Source organism: Pelophylax lessonae, assembly GCF_965119305.1.
Source record: "Pelophylax lessonae genome assembly, chromosome: 5".
Lineage (NCBI taxonomy): Eukaryota > Metazoa > Chordata > Amphibia > Anura > Ranidae > Pelophylax > Pelophylax lessonae.
The window spans coordinates 75,011,804-75,029,673 of NC_138772.1; the positions used below are offsets into that span (position 1 = coordinate 75,011,804).

Consider the following 17,870-nt stretch of genomic DNA (forward strand, 5'->3'; position numbering starts at 1 on the left):
TTTGTTAGTACACAGGATCGCATTAATGATTGCTTTGTAAATGTAATATATACAGTGCCTTGCGAAAGTATTTGGCCCCCTTGAACTTTGTGACCTTTTGCCACATTTCAGGCTTCAAACATAAAGATATAAAACTGTAATTTTTTGTGAAGAATCAACAACAAGTGGGACACAATCATGAAGTGGAACGAAATTTATTGGATATTTCAAACTTTGTTAACAAATAAAAAACTGAAAAATTGGGCGTGCAAAATTATTCAGCCCCTTTACTTTCAGTGCAGCAAACTCTCTCCAGAAGTTCAGTGAGGATCTCTGAATGATCCAATGTTGACCTAAATGACTAATGATAATAAATAAAATCCACCTGTGTGTAATCAAGTCTCCGTATAAATTCACCTGCACTGTGATAGTCTCAGAGGTACGTTTAAAGCGCAGAGGGCGTCATGAAGAACAAGGAACACACCAGGCAGGTCCGAGATACTGTTGTGGAGAAGTTTAAAGCCGGATTTGGATACAAAAAGATTTCCCAAGCTTTAAACATCCAAAGGAGCACTGTGCAAGCGATAATATTGAAATGGAAGGAGAATCAGACCACTGCAAATCTACGAAGACTTGGCTGTCCCTCTAAACTTTCAGCTCACACAAGGAGAAGACTGATCAGAGATGCAGCCAAGAGGCCCATGATCACTCTGGATGAACTGCAGAGATCTACAGCTGAGGTGGGAGACTCTGTCCATAGGACAACAATCAGTCGTATACTGCACAAATCTGGCCTTTATGGAAGAGTGGCAAGAAGAAAGCCATTTCTTAAAGATATCCATAAAAAGTGTCGTTTAAAGTTTGCCACAAGCCACCTGGGAGACACACCAAACATGTGGAAGAAGGTGCTCTGGTCAGATGAAACCAAAATCAAACTTTTTCGCAACAATGCAAAACGTTATGTTTAGCGTAAAAGCAACACAGCTCATCACCCTGAACACACCATCCCCACTGTCAAACATGGTGGTGGCAGCATCATGATTTGTGCCTGCTTTTCTTCAGCAGGGACAGGGAAGATGTTTAAAATTGATGGTAAGATGGATGGAGCCAAATACAGGACCATTCTGGAAGAAAACCTGATGGAGTTTGCAAAAGACCTGAGACTGGGACAGAGATTTGTCTTCCAACAAGACAATGATCCAAAACATAAAGCAAAATCTACAATGGAATGGTTCACAAAAACATATCCAGGGTTAGAAAGGCCAAGTCAAAGTCCAGACCTGAATCCAATCGAGAATCTGTGGAAAGAACTGAAAATTGCTGTTCACAAATGCTCTCCATCCAACCTCACTGAGCTCAAGCGGTTTTGCAAGGAGGAATGGGCAAAAATTTTAGTCTTTCGATATGCAAAACTGATAGAGACATACCCCAAGCGACTTACAGCTGTAATCGCAGCAAAAGGTGGCGCTACAAAGTATTAACTTAAGGGGGCTGAATAATTTTGCACGCCCAATTTTTCAGTTTTTTTATTTGTTAAAAAGGTTTGAAATATCCAATAAATTTCGTTCCACTTCATGATTGTGTCCCACTTGTTGATTCTTCACAAAAAATTACAGTTGTATATTTTTATGTTTGAAGCCTGAAATGTGGCAAAAGGTTGAAAAGTTCAAGGGGGCCGAATACTTTCGCAAAGCACTGTACATCACATCTTGTTTTAAACAATTTTTGGATATTTTTCAGTTACTTCCTAGGCAAATGATGGAATATATCCCTGGAGTCTTCAGAAGGGAAGGAGGGGTTTGCTGAGCTAAGGACACCCTCCTGTCTGTATGAATGAGCTAAGGGCAGGCAGATTCCAGGAAGTAAATGCTACATGAACCATCTGCCCTTACTTAAGATGGCCACAGCCAGAAATGTTGGGAGCGTTTTGTAAAGTTATTTCTCAGCAAAATAAAGCATGGAGACATGGATGGATTGCTTAGTTTGATTTGAATAACAGAAATGAATTAAATGCATTTTTGGTTTGTGGTGTTCAGTTGCAGTGTAGTTCCACTTTAATGGCATTATGTCTTGCGTTATTATGCATTGCAGTTAATTTTGAATGACCTGCCAACACACCACAATAGACCTTTAATTTGCTGCCTAATTTTTTTCCAAGTGTAACATAATGCGCATCTGTGCATTGTGGTGCATTGAGAATGTGGTTTGGGTGCTATTTAAAAGGAATGGCACAGCAACAAAGCTTGTACATTACTGAAATGCAAAGTTTTGAATTTGGTCTTATACAGTAGAAACATATCCATATGTCCATCCACCATTTAATATTCACAGTTAGCATCAGCTAAAAAAAAAAAAGACAAATTTACAGCCATTTTTGGTCTAACGGGAGCCTCAGAGCTCAGGACTTTTGCACAGTTTGTACCTAATGAGTGGATGCGTTTCTCTTTCTCCTTCAGGACCAGTTCCAGCTGGAGGACCTTGTCCTGCAGAGCGTCCATCTCTCCTCTCATCTCCTTATTTTCTTCCAGCAGCCGTTCTTTCTCCGGGTCATCTTCTGATTGGTAAACGATCTGCAATATTACAGACTCTTTATTTTAAAAACGCACAGAACAAAAGGGCTTTCTAGCATGCTGCTGAGCTGTAATAATTATCCAGGATGCTCGTCATATTGTTTCCTGCATACTGCTGCATATTTAAAATATGAATAGAAAAATAGGACCAAGGCTGAGGGGGGAGGGAAAAAAAAAGGGGATTCTTGAAAGCCTCGAGTACATTACATTCAAAGACTATAAACACATGGGGGCATTTTTTATTGACAGGGATAATGCCTATCATACTGTTTTGCATGGCCTCATCATTCAGGTCAATTTATTATGGAGGCTGAGTCCAGGACGGCAGCTGGGCCTAGCACACCCACACTTCCCTATGAGCTTTTTTTTTTTTTTTATTTAGAAAAATATAGGCCGTAACTAGGGTAAAGCTGGGAGTTTTGTGGTACGGACAGTGCTGGGGGGTTGTGAAGTGCTCTTGTTGGGAGGGGGGCTTGTTGTCTTTGTACTGTTCCTCTGTGACAGCGCAGCTAGTGTCACAAGGAGCACATCACATGTCAAAGCACTGAAGTTTTCAGCCTGGAAGCCACATGGAGTCCATCAGGCCCACTGATAGCAGCACAGTTGGCTCTCTCCTTGGTGCTACTGCATCCACCCGCAGGTCATTCATATTCTGAACATTAACGTGGCTTTGCATGCTTGTCACACAGAGGGCCGTGCAGGCGTCTTGTGCTATTGAGCCCTTTCCCTTTAAATCTCTGGGCCAACGGTGATTACCTTGTAAGGCTGCTTCGGGATAATGCCCAATAAAAGCCTTTAAAGTTATCATTTTCGCAAAGCAAGGCCATTTGCATTTTTATTATGCATGCCCCTTTTGTTTAAACCTTGCCACTTGTATTATGAAAAAGTCTTTTTCGAAGGCCGCGGAGGCTCATTGCCATCGATAAAATTCATGCGCCTGAATCAAAGGCTTTCAGAGTGTTTGAAGACACTGGATGATGGCTGTCTAGACTAACATATACTGTAAATATGCAGCAAATTCACAACTCAAATTACTGCAAAGGCTCCTTAAGCAGGCCTGGAATTGTACACTGCGTGATAAGCAAAATGTCAGCAGATCTGAAGCCATCAGGCTTAAAAAATGAGGATAGAGCGAAGTGCAGTAACTGCTGTACACTGATGGAATACTGTTGCTATTGGTTATTGAACTTTGCTTTAAAAGCCTGTATCACTCTATACTATGAAATACATTATATCAATGCAACAGTTATATGTACACACACACACACACACACACACACATCATCTGATTTATCCAAAAAAAAATTGGAAAAATAAAATGCCAGAGGAAAAGTGGAGCAATTACCAACAGCATTCAATCAAGTTCAATCAAACAAATGAGGCAAGAAATCGAATTGTTTTCTATGGTAACGGTTTCAGTTTTTATGCCAGTTTTCTTTCTTTGCAAGAGCAGCTTCTCTGGTACCCAAGAACACTTCATCTCTTCAACCAAGTCAACATTTTTTTCACCGCTAATATAACTGCCTTCATGTTGTTTTTGACATCTGATTACATTTTGTATCTTAAAAATAGGTTCATGATACTAATACAAGAAAACCTGGCTTCCAGTTTCAGAAGACCGTTATCATATATATATATATATACACACACATATATATATATATATATATATATATATATATATACACATATACATACATATACACACACACACCGGCCACTTTATTAGGTACACCTGTTCAATTGCTAATCAGCCAATCACATAACAGCAACTCAATGCATTTAGGCATCTAGAAGTGGAGAAGACCACTTGCTAAAGTTCAAACCGAGCATCAGATTGGGGAAGAAAGGGGATTTAATGACTTTAAACATGCCATGGTTGTTGTTGCTAGACGGGCTGGTCTGAGTATTTCACACACACACACATTTCATTACACACAGTATATTATATATACACACACATATATACAGTCAGGTCCATAAATATTGGGACATTGACACAATTCTAATCTTTTTGGCTCTATACACCACCACAATGGATTTGAAATGAAACAAACAAGATGTGCTTTAACTGCAGACTTTCAGCTTAAATTTGAGGGTATTTACATCAAAATCAAGTGAAAGGTGTAGGAATTACAACAGTTTGTATATGTGCCTCTCACTTTTTAAGGGACCAAAAGTAATGGGACAATTGGCTGCTCAGCTGTTCTATGGCCAGGTGTGTGTTATTCCCTCATTATCTCATTTACAATGAGCAGATATAAAAGGTCCAGAGTTAATTTCAAGTGTGCTATTTGCATTTGGAATCTGTTGCTGTCAACTCTCAATATGAGATCCAAAGAGCTGTCACTATCAGTAAAGCAAGCCATCATTACACTGAAAAAAAAAAAACAAAACAAACCAATCAGAGAGATAGCAAAAACATTAGGTGTGGCCAAATCATCTGTTTGGAACATCCTTAAAAAGAAAGAATGCACCGGTGAGCTCAGCAACACCAAAAGACCCGGAAGACCACAGAAAACAACTGTAGTGGATGACCGAAAAATTATTTCCCTGGTGAAGAAAACACCCTTCACAACAGTTGGCCAGATCAAGAATACTCTCCAGGAGGTAGGTGTATGTGTGTCAAAGTCACCAATCAAGAGAAGACTTCACCAGAGTGAATACAGAGGGTTCACCACAAGATGTAAACCATTGTTGAGCCTCAAAAACAGGAAGGCCAGATTAGAGTTTGCCACACAACATCTAAAAAAGCCTTCACAGTTCTGGAACAACATCCTATGGACAGATGAGACCAAGATCAACTTGTACCAGAGTGATGGGAAGAGAAGAGTATGGAGAAGGAAAGGAACTGCTCATGATCCAAAGCATACCACCTCATCATTGAAGCATGGTGGTGGTAGTGTCATGGCGTGGGCATGTATGGCTGCCAATGGAACTGGTTCTCTTGTATTTATTGATGATGTGACTGCTGACAAAAGCAGCAGGATGAATTCTGAAGTGTTTCGGGCAATATTATCTGCTCATATTCAGCCAAATGCTTCAGAACTCATTGGACGGCGCTTCACAGTGCAGATGGACAATGACCTGAAGCATACTGCGAAAGCAACCAAAGAGTTTTTTAAGGGAAAGAAGTGGAATGTTATGCAATGGCCAAGTCAATCACCTGACCTGAATCCGATTGAGCATGCATTTCACTTGCTGAAGACAAAACTGAAGGGAAAATGCCCCAAGAACAAGCAGGAACTGAAGACAGTTGCAGTAGAGGCCTGGCAGAGCATCACCAGGGATGAAACCCAGTGTCTGGTGATGTCTATGCGTTCCAGACTTCAGGCTGTAATTGACTGCAAAGGATTTGCAGCCAAGTATTAAAAAGTGAAAGTTTGATTTATGATTGTTAATCTGTCCCATTACTTTTGGTCCCTTAAAAAGTGTGAGGCACATAAACAAACTGTTGTAATTCCTACACCGGTCACCTGATTTGGATGTAAATACCCTCAAATTAAAGTTGAAATTCTGCAGTTAAAGCACATCTTGTTTGTTTTACTTCAAATCCATTGTGGTGGTGTATAGAGCCAAAAAGATCAGAATTATGTTGATGTCCCAATATTTATGGACCCGACTGTATATATATATATAGCTATCTATCTCTCTCTCTATATATATATATATATATATATATATATATATATATATATATATATATACACACACACACATTTTTTTTATTTTTAGGTTCTAGGATACACAAGATATTTTAAGAAACTTAAAAAAATATATATATACTAAAATGAGCAAACAAAAATGGACAAGCGCACTATGGAATGACTTTGCATGATGGAGATTCCAACAGTTGAAGAATATATAGGGAAAGTTAAGATCAACAGTGCTATTTTAAAACTACTAGAAAGCTAATGGTGAATACCAAATGTTTACCAAAAAAGATACCATGTAAAGTGCCAAACAAAAAAAAAATAATCACACTGTTGTATCACACCACAAAAAAACTGTAAGGCCTTATGTTTGATCTATTTTTGGAATTATTAGTGTTCTCACAACAAAAGCTTTTTTTTTTTTTTTGTTAAATCTATCTAATAGAACATTGTTCAGTGTTTGAGCTGCCTATAGTTCTAATCTAGAAGAACACTTTCTTGAATCTGTTTGCTATAGGTAACATGGATAATAGTACAAACCGGATTCCAAAAAAGTTGGGACACTGTACAAATTGTGAATAAAAACAGAATGTGATGATGTGGAAGTTTCAAATGTCAATATTTTATTCAGAATACAACATAGATGACATATCAAATGTTTAAACTGAGAAAATGTATCATTTTAAAAAAGGGAAAAATAAGTTGATTTTAAATTTTATGGCATCAACACATCTCAAAAAAGTTGGGAAAAGGCCATTTTTACCACTGTATGGCATCCCCTCTTCTTTTTATAACAGTCTGCAAACGTCTGGGGACTGAGGAGACAAGTTGCTCAAGTTTAGGAATAGGAATGTTGTCCCATTCTTGTCTAATACAGGCTTCTAGTTGCTCAACTGTCTTAGGTCTTCTTTGTCGCATCTTCCTCTTTATGAGGAAAGTTTTCTATGGGTGAAAGATCTGGACTGTAGCCTGGCCATTTCAGTACCTGGATCCTTCTTCTACGCAGCCATGATGTTGTAATTGATACAGTATGTGGTCTGGCATTGTCATTTCGGAAAATGCAAGGTCTTCCCTGAAAGAGACGATGTCTGGATGGGAGCATATGTTGTTCTAGAACTTGGATATACCTTTCAGCATTGATTGTGCCTTTCCTGATGTGTAAGCTGCCCATGCCACACGCACTCATGCAACCTCATACCATCAGAGATGCAGGCTTCTGAACTGAGCGCTGATAACAACTTGGGTTGTCCTTGTCCTCTTTAGTCTGGATGACATGGCATCCCAGTTTTCCAAAAAGAACTTCAAATTTTGATTAGTCTGACCACAGAACAGTTTTCCACTTTGCCACAGTCCATCTTAAATGAGCCTTGGCCCAGAGAAAACGCCTGCTCTTCTGGATCATGTTTAGATATGGCTTCTTTTTTTGGCCTATAGAGTTTTAGCCGGTAACGGCGAATGGCCCGGTGGATTGTATTCACGACAATGTTTTCTGGAAGTATTCCTGAGCCCATGTTGTGATTTCCATTACAGTAGCATTCCTGTATGTGATGCAGTGCCTTCTAAGGGCCCGAAGATCACGGGCATCCAGTATGGGTTTCCAGCCTTGACCCTTACGCACAGAGATTTTTCCAGATTCCCTGAATCTTTGGATGATATTATGCACCGTAGATGATGATGAGAACTTCAAACTCTTTGCAATTTTTCGCTGAGAAACTCATTTCTGATTTTGCTCCATTATTTTTTTCGCTGTAGCATTGGGGGAATTGGCGACCTTCTGCCCATCTTGACTTCTGAGAGACGCTGCCACACTTAGAGGCTCTTTTTATACCCAATCATGTTGCCAATTGACCTAATAAGTTGCAAATTGGTCCTCCAGCTGTTCCTTATATGTACATTTAACTTTTCCAGCCTCTTATTGCTACCTGTCCCAACTTTATTGGAATGTGTAGCTCTCATGAAATCCAAAATGAGCCAATATTTGGCAAGACATTTCAAAATGTCTCACTTTCAACATTTGATATGTTATCTATATTATATTGTGAATAAAATATAAATGTTTATGAGATTTGTAAATTAGTCCATTCCTTTTTTACTCACAATTTGTACAGTGTCCCAACTTTTTTGGAATTGGGTTGTATATCAGTATGTGTTTTCCAATTTGGATTGCTAGCTCAAATGCGTGCATAATTCATTTCAGAATGCTTGTAATCCAAAACTCATTTATCAAAGCGAATTTCCCCATAAGAAATAATGGAAACTCAAATGATTCGTTCCACAACCCTTCAGTTTATACTCCATATAAAAAGATAACAATGTGATAGATTGTGTAACCATAACTGAGCATCCACAAATGGCGCCTCTACAAGGGGATTAGAAGCATAATCCAGCAGCGCATCCCCACTATCTATTACACAAAGCAGCGTACAGGTACGTTGTATTGCGTAATAGAGCCGACCTGCTGCAGTAAGACTACGGCGGCTGGTCAGCAAGTGGTTAATGAAGGTACAACATTTAGCAACTCACATAGTTGATGATTAAAAGGGGCACATCTAAGTATGAAGGTATCTGGGGTTAAGCTGTCCACATAGACCATCCTCCCCACCGCCATTAGTTCACAGTCGTGAACGGGAAGACTACTCTGCAGTAGAGGGATCTGAAAGCGAGATTTGAAGTGCTCGTGGAGTGCAGTGTGAAAGGGATGACGTCGATGGTGGCGAATGATCTATGTGGACAGCTTTATCCCAGATGCCTGCATACTTAGATGTGCCTCTTTTAATCATCAATCATGTGAGTTGCTAAATGTTGTACCTTCATTAAATGTAACCATATTGCTACATTTAGAGGCACCTCTCTTCTCTTTTATACTCAGTTGTGATGAGAAGCTACTTGTATATCAAGACATCGCTTGTATACCAAGTAAAAATTTATAAAAAAAAAAAATATCTGGTCTTATAAAATGCTCTCAAACCAAGTTACTCTCAATGCAGGGTTTTACTGTACTATATTTTACATTTACTGGGCTAAATGAGTATACCATTTTTCTTTTTTTTCAGTCCTGTGAAGGGATGCAGAATGGAAGGTTTTTTTTTGAAAATGCAATACAAAGAGCATTAATGGGTGGAAGTTTAACATGATCAGTCTAGAGTAGTCAGCACAATGATTGGCGAGTTTTGCTTAGTTGTTATTGGTTACTGTACATTGCAAATTGTTCTTTGAATTAATTAATAGGGCCTTGACGTTTGTTGCTTAAAGCCCAGCTCCAACCTTTTTAATATATACATTGTACAGGTCGTAGAGGGTGGGTCCTTGAAGGACGCTATATTTCCCCTCTGTTTGGGCTCTGGGCCCTTTAAGGGAGCAAAAGGGGTTAACTCATTGATCAGAGGAAGTGGGTTTAAGAAGGACAGGAAGTTGTAGATTGGGTGTGGTGGAGCATAGAGGAGACTGTGGATGGTGAATGTGGACTTTTGTACAGCCGAGAAGGTGCATGTCAGTGTGCTGACTGGGAGCCTATTGCCAGGAGAAGCTACCCTCTTCAAAAGTTGGGACTGTTTGACTGCAAAAGCAGCTCTGAACTCTTCAAGTCGGTGAGACTGTCTTTTCCTTGTTGTGTTTCTTTTGCTGCTATGAAGCCTGTTTAAGTTAATAAACATTTCTTTGGTTGCAACGCCTGTGTCCTGCGATCCAGCTGATCCCCCCAAACACTACAAGTGGTGCTCGGATGCGGGCAGGACTGAGTAACAGGCACAAGAAGAAAAAAAAAAAATTTTTTTTTTTTTTTTTGCATTGAACTGAAACTGACATTTAAAGGGACAGTACACTTGACTTATGTCCTGGGTTAAAGCCACACTAAAAGCTGAAACAATGGAGGAGCTAATTAAACAGTTATCCCTGGCTAATATGCAAGCGCAAACTCGTCATGAGGAAGCTAATCAGCGCTTAGCAACCCAGCTGGAGGTACAACAAGCTCACCACAAAGAGGCTCTGGCTCAGCAACAAGAAAGTACTCACCTGTTGGTAACCCAGCTGGCCGCCCAGCAAGGAGCTATACAGACTCAGGTGAAGGCCTTACAAGAGGTAGTACAGCACCTTTCCCAGAGTCATGAACAGGCAGCGGTTACCCCTAGCAACCAGGTGACGGTGAGGGCCAGTCATTTCCTGCAGAAGCTGTCTCTGAGTGATGATGTAGAGGCATTCCTTGCTACGTTTGAGAGGACGGCAGAGAGAGAAGGGTGGCCCCAGGACCAGTGGGCCGGTCTCATTGCTCCTTTCCTCACCGGAGATCCTCAAAAGGCCTACTTTGATCTACCACCTGAAGAAGCGAAAGTCTATGAACGATTAAAGGCAGAAATTTTGGCTCGTCTGGGGGTAACTACGGCTGTTCGGGCCCAACGAGTGCACCAGTGGAAATATTGTCCAGACCGGCCACCAAGGTCCCAAATGCATGACCTGGTGCAACTGGTAAAAAAATGGCTGCAGCCCGAGGTGTTGTCTGGCCTCCAAATTGTGGAACGAGTTGTGTTGGACCGATACCTGAGGTCCCTGCCAGACGACCTTCAACGATGGGTCAGCCATGGAGACCCCACAACAGTGAACCACCTTGTTGAGATGGTGGAACGATATACGGTAGTGGAGGATCTTCTTGGCCCTACCAAGCGCCAAGGCCCCAGCATGTCTCGGCCGGTTCGGCCATCTGCAGCCGCTCGGATGGAAATCCCACGGAACCCTGGAGCACCAATTCCACAAGGCCAGGAGTCACTCCTTGTGCCTTCTCAGAGGCCTGTTCCTGCTCGGAAAGTGGGGGATATACAATGTTGGCGGTGTCATTCCTGGGGCCATACCCGGGCACACTGCCCACTGCAAGAAGAGCCCATGGAATGCGGGGTCCTCCAAAAGGGGTCTTTTTATGCCCATAAAGTATGCACAACACATCTGGATCTCGGTGAGGGGAAGTTCGAGTGTGAAGTTCGAGTAAACCACCTTCCTGCCAGGGCTTTGTTGGACTCAGGAAGCATGGTGACCCTGGTTCATCCTAGAGTTATTGGGAGAATCGGCCCAGTAAGCAAAACTTTACGGGTCGTGTGCATTCACGGAGACACTAGAGAGTACCCTCTCATCTTGGTGTCCATCTCTACGGCATGTGGCACTGGTACTCAAGAGGTGGGGGTGGTGGAAAACTTAGTGCATGATGTGATCATAGGACGAGACTGTCCGTTGTTTGCAAAACTGTGGGAACAAGGATAACCACATGAATGGCCCAGAGACTGGGGAGAAACGTCCTCTGTTCCTGCTGTTGAGGAAAGTAATCCTGAACTGCCAAATTTTGTGAAGGTTGAACTGGATAAAAGTAATGTTGAAACTGTTGAGGATGCCAAAATACATGGTCCACAGACCAACCTGAATACTGAGGGGGGGGAACCTTCTCCTCTTCAGGTGATGCTGGGGGAAGAGGAGGAGGAAGTGGCCTCTACCCCTGCTCTACCAGATTTGGGTGTTACCCAGGGGGCATTTGGTACTGCTCAGATGCAGGACCCCACTTTGGCCCGGGCACGGGAACAGGTTGTGGTAGTAAATGGAGTTCCACAAGAGCCAGGGGCAAATGAGCGATGGCCACACTTTGCAGTATGCAATGAATTGCTTTATCGGGTTAACCAAATAAGAGGAGATGTGGTAGACCAATTATTGGTACCCCAACAATATAGACGGAAGGTTCTTGACCTGGCCCATAACAATGTTTTAGGGGGACACCTAGGAGTGGAGAAGACAGAAGCACGAATCACCGACCGGTTTTACTGGCCAGGTCTGAAAGCGGAGGTAAAGAAATACTGTGCCTCCTGTCCCACCTGTCAGTTAACCGCTCCGGTGACTCACTTCCGTAGCCCTTTGGTCCCTCTGCCTATAATTGAGGTCCCATTTGAAAGGACAGCGATGGATATAGTGGGTCCATTGGTAAAGTCTGCTCGAGGTCACTCCTATATACTGGTGATCCTTGACTATGCCACCAGATATCCAGAGGCGCTACCCCTGCGGAATACCTCCTCTAAGACTATTGCTCGGGAGTTATTCCAATTGTTCACACGAACTGGATTTCCTAAGGAAATCCTCACGGACCAGGGCACTCAGTTTATGTCGAGGGTTATGGCCGATGTGTGCAAGCTGTTTCGGATTAAACAGCTGCGCACATCAGTATACCATCCCCAAACAGACGGCTTGGTAGAGCGCTTTAATAAGACTCTGAAGTCAATGCTCAAGAGAGTGGTACAAAGAGATGGGAAAGACTGGGACTGCCTGTTACCAGCTCTCCTATTTGCTATTCGGGAAGTGCCTCAGGCCTCCACGGGGTTTTCACCCTTTGAGTTGGTGTATGGGCGGAGACCTCGTGGATTGCTTGATTTTGTTAAAGAGGAATGGGAAAGTGAACCTATTCAGCATAAGAGTGTTCTTGAATATGTCTCCCAAATGCAGGAAAGGATCATGAGTGTGATGCCCCTGGTCAAGGAACATTTGCAAACAGCCCAGGAGGCTCAACGGAGGGTATATAATAGGGCCGCTAAAATAAGGCACTTCCAAGTGGGGGATCGAGTGGCGATACTGATTCCCACTGTGGAAAGTAAGTTCTTGGCCAGATGGCAAGGTCCCTTTGAAATTGTGGAAAAAATAGGGGAGGTAAATTATAGAGTCCACCAACCAGGCAAGAGGAAGCCGTATCAAATATATCACGTAAACTTGTTAAAGCCCTGGATGGACAGGGAACCGGTGACCTCCCTGGCTGGTGTAAGACTTGAACCTCAGGTTGGTGTGGAGAGTGTCCAAGTAGCAAATACACTGTCTAAAATCCAAAGTCAGCAAGCAAAGGAGTTCTTGCAGAGAAATAAAGAAAAATTTTCAGACTTGCCAGGTATTACTACGGTTATCGAGCATGATGTTATCACGGAACCAGGGGTCAAAGTTTGTGTCCGGCCGTACCGTATCCCGGAAGCTCAGAGAAAGGCCGTTTCAGAGGAAGTAAAGAAGATGTTAGACCTGGATGTTATTGAAGAATCGCAGAGTGAGTGGTCAAACCCAATTGTGTTGGTACCAAAGCCCAATGGGACTCTGCGGTTCTGCAATGATTTCCGTAAACTTAATGAAGTTTCAAAGTTTGATGCCTACCCTATGCCCCGGGTGGATGAGCTTATCGAGAGACTAGGCCCAGCCAGGTATATCACCACCTTAGACCTTACTAAGGGGTATTGGCAAATCCCCCTGACTAAGGCTGCCAGAGAGAAAACTGCTTTTTCTACCCCAGAGGGGAGTTTTCAGTACAAAAGAATGCCTTTTGGACTACAAACTGCTCCAGCCACCTTCCAGCGAGCAATGGATAGGGTTTTACGACCTCATCGAGAGTATGCCTCCGTATATTTGGATGACAGTCATTTTTAGCAGAGACTGGGAATCACACTTGCCTAAAGTCCAGGCAGTGCTGGACTCCCTTTCGAAGGAGGGGTTCACAGTGAATCCAGAAAAATGTGCGTTGGGAATGGAGGAGGTGAAATACCTGGGGTATATCGTAGGTAGAGGGCTGGTAAAACCTCAGGTCAACAAGGTAGAGGCGATACAGAACTGGCCCCGCCCCCTAACAAAGAAGCAGGTACGTGCATTCCTGGGCATAGTGGGATACTACAGGAGGTTTGTACCCAACTTTGCCACATTGGCGGCTCCACTGACCGATCTGACTAAGGGTCGGAAGTCGGTCATGATTGAGTGGAATGCAGACGCTGAAAGGGCTTTTTTGGAGCTTAAGTCAGCACTGTGCCAACCCCCATGTCCTGATAGCGCCAAACTTTTCAAGAGAATTCATTGTCCAGACTGACGCTTCAGATACAGGGTTAGGAGCAGTCCTGTCACAGGTTGTTCAGGGTGAGGAGCACCCGGTAGTCTTCCTCAGTAGGAAGCTGACACCAGCGGAGAAAAACTATGCGATAGTTGAGCGAGAGTGTTTGGCCATTAAGTGGGCCTTAGAATCCCTCAGGTATTATCTCTTGGGGAGGAAATTTAGGCTGATTTCGGACCATGCTCCTTTAACATGGATGAGACAAAGTAAAGGGACTAATGCCAGGATTACCCGTTGGTTCCTGGCACTCCAGGAATTTAAATTTGTAGTGGAGCACAGGCCCGGGAGACAGCATCAAAATGCAGATGCCCTCTCTCGAGCCCATTGTCTTAGCTCCACTGTTGCCTCCACCTCCTTGGCGTTGGGGCAGAGGGGGGGGATATGTACAGGTCGTAGAGGGTGGGTCCTTGAAGGACGCTATATTTCCCCTCTGTTTGGGCTCTGGGCCCTTTAAGGGAGCAAAAGGGGTTAACTCATTGATCAGAGGAAGTGGGTTTAAGAAGGACAGGAAGTTGTAGATTGGGTGTGGTGGAGCATAGAGGAGACTGTGGATGGTGAATGTGGACTTTTGTACAGCCGAGAAGGTGCATGTCAGTGTGCTGACTGGGAGCCTATTGCCAGGAGAAGCTACCCTCTTCAAAAGTTGGGACTGTTTGACTGCAAAAGCAGCTCTGAACTCTTCAAGTCGGTGAGACTGTCTTTTCCTTGTTGTGTTTCTTTTGCTGCTATGAAGCCTGTTTAAGTTAATAAACATTTCTTTGGTTGCAACGCCTGTGTCCTGCGATCCAGCTGATCCCCCCAAACACTACAACATATACATGAAACGTGTTTATGATAAGCTGCACATTTGTCCCTGAGTAATTTTATGCATTACGCTATATGCTGTTGACTTTCAACACATGTAATTGGTTATGGGCATCATGTTATGGCTGTATTAGGAGCCATTTTTGTAAATGGTTGTTACTGATTATTCAGCTTGATTTTAAATGTAACAATTTTTGATGTAGTAAAATTTATATTTTACTATTGTTGTTATTGTGGTTTTGAGGCACCAAGAAAATCCATCTTTTTTTTTTCTGTATTTTACCAAATTCTGTAGTCTGGGATGTGGTGCCCTGGTTCTTCATCTCTATCACAAGGTACAGCATGAATTTATATTCTTTTTCAGAAGTCTTGAGGCCGGTCACGGGGAAGGCAGGGTCCTTCTATTTTATATCTCCATTGCTTAAGGGGCTGCAAGCATGCACAATGTTACTGAAGTCATTGTTATACTGTGAGCATGGGGTGCTGTGGTGAGTCTTCCCAAGGGGAGGTTCAATGACATGCCGCACTCACAGTAAGTAGCTTATATGATGGTGGTTGTCCTTTAGCCGGGAAGAGGATGGGCACTGAATAGCAAAGCTGTGAGCCTTCAGGGGATATTGCCAGAGAGAGGAGGTAACTATTGCAGTAAATTTTGTTGTATGACAATAAAGTATATTATCTTATCTGGTTACGTTTACAGGTAGCTGAAAAGGAATGGGAAACAGAATCCCGAAGGAGTTCTATAGGTTTCTGTTCCCCATTTCATTTTCGGCTACTGTCTGTGTTCTGGAGTTTAAAGGGCCGGGCGCCACCTTAAATTAGGTGAATCGGTTTCCCAATTTTGCTGGCAGTGTTAATGCTCAGCAACGTGATCCTGGGGTGCCATATTCTCTTTCTTATACATTACATTTATAGGTACCATGCAATTTATTTAAAAAGTAGACGTGGGCTTTAAATAAGTGTTTTGCTTTTTTTTTTTTCCCTTTATACCAGGGTAATTCAAAGTAAAAGGTATTCTCCTTGCCACTCAATTACATGCTTTTAAGGTACCCACGCATATTTTAATCCAGTTGTCTGATCTCAATGTCAATAAAATTTAAGAAAAACTGTGTAGCAACAATTTTGACCAATTTTGTTCAGGTTGAGCTGAAGAAAAAGAGCTCTTATGGGCTGGATGTTTTCTGAATGTCTTCAGTGGGGTTTTAAGGTGCATGATATGAAGCATTATTTTGCATTTGATTTTTTTAATTTGTCATTTTTAGTTGAACCCTAAAGTGAATCAAATGATGTGTGCTTGCCAATATGCTTGCCAATATTAAAAACATCAAATGTTTTTGTCCTTAATTTTACTATGGAAAGTTTGAACAAATAAAAAAATAACAGAATATCTGTGCATGGCCAATCACACACGGATCATATCTTCATAAAATCAATCAAAACATTGACCCATGTGTGGCTAACATTAGATGAAGATTGAAAAATCAAAAGTAAACAGCCTAACCCTAAGCCTAATTTTGTATGTATTGGCTTTTTGAACGAGTCCTGATCTGTTCAAAGAGTAAGAAATTTACAACAGGAGGTTGGAAAAACCTATTTTAATGCAACTGGTAGTACAATGGTGGTTATGCTGTCTTGTTGAGGACTGCAAAGCATCCTTATTCGCTACAGGAAGGATATATTAGCAAAAAAAAGGCATACAATTACGTTAGGAGAGATACTGAAACTAAAACACTGCCCATAGCCAAATAAACATATAGGTAATTTTGTGTATGTTTTAAGATGGTAATTTTTGAGGACAGGTGCACTTCAAAGGCTTGGCGACACATACGGATTCCAAACAAACACAATGCATGGATATGGTGGGAAAAGAGAACTTGGCTCACAAAAGCATACTGCGTGAATGGGACTAAAGCATAAAGTGTACTTTCCTCAATGGTCGCTACACTCATTTGCATGACTTTATTGAGGAGTAGAAGTGATCGTCCCATGAGGCATCATGAGAACTTATTCTCGATTGGCAAAATCCCAGCGGGGGCAGAGAATGATGCTTCTGGCCTACTACTTTATGGTACCCATATAAAAAGAAAAAACCTAAAAGTCATTTATTAGTAAATAATGCCACTGTGGAAAAATTCCCAGTACACAAACAAACACAAGCCTCTTTAGCCTTGAGGTCTCATGATTAATGCGTCTAAAGGAAAAAACTCTTTTGTTGTCCCCCAATCCATCCAATCAGCTTCTTCCATTCATGCCTCTAGTGCTGTATGAGAGAATTTACCTTTTAATCAAGTGTGTGGCCTACATCCATCAGTGGATTGGGGAGAAAATTGAGGTGTATTCTTGGGAAGGAAGGATTGATTGAAAATGCCTAGAAGTCTCATTGACCATTCAGCTTAATACCTCATCTGCCCATCTCCGTATAAACTGCCCACCCTGGGTGATTGTTAGAAGATTACATTAAGATAAGACAAAAACAACAATCCTGGCATTCTAGGTACAAAAATTACCTACTGATGACGGGAGACATTAGGAAATATCAGCCAAAATTATTTTGCAGCTTGTTTGATAATCCTCCTCTGCAGAGGATTGTTTTTAATAAAAGTTATAAGTGCAAACATACCAGTACAGAACAATTACAACCTATGTGACATGTGCTACTGTCAATCAAATAAATGTGTAAATAATCAAAAAAGACTAGATGTCCCAATATTGTACGAGTTGCATAAACCAAAAAAATATATTTTTCTATATTTTTTCTTTTATCCTATCTTTTTATAACTTGTCCTCTGTTTCCAATAAAGAAAAACTCTAAAAACCTTTCACATGCATAGCTAGCCTAAAGTTTGAGGATTAATGGTTGAGAGGTCTGAAGGAGAACCTGATCTGTTGTCTTTCTAATCAACATCTTCTTTTCATGTCACAGTGCTTTGTGAGGTTAGGAAAATATCAATCATCTGATTGGCTGTTTTGAGAAACAAGAATATGAGTTCC

The 17,870-nt window shown here is 41.8% G+C and overlaps 1 protein-coding gene across 1 annotated transcript in view; it reads right to left on the reverse strand.

The window, feature by feature from the left end:
* LOC309556431 (uncharacterized protein C10orf67, mitochondrial) overlaps positions 1-17,870 on the reverse strand; it is a 222,951-nt gene that overhangs the window by 142,673 nt on the left and 62,408 nt on the right. The window contains exon 6 of the mRNA XM_082258895.1: positions 2,402-2,549. Within this exon, the coding sequence (XP_082115021.1) occupies positions 2,402-2,549 (148 nt within the window). The remainder of the gene's footprint in view (positions 1-2,401; positions 2,550-17,870) is intronic.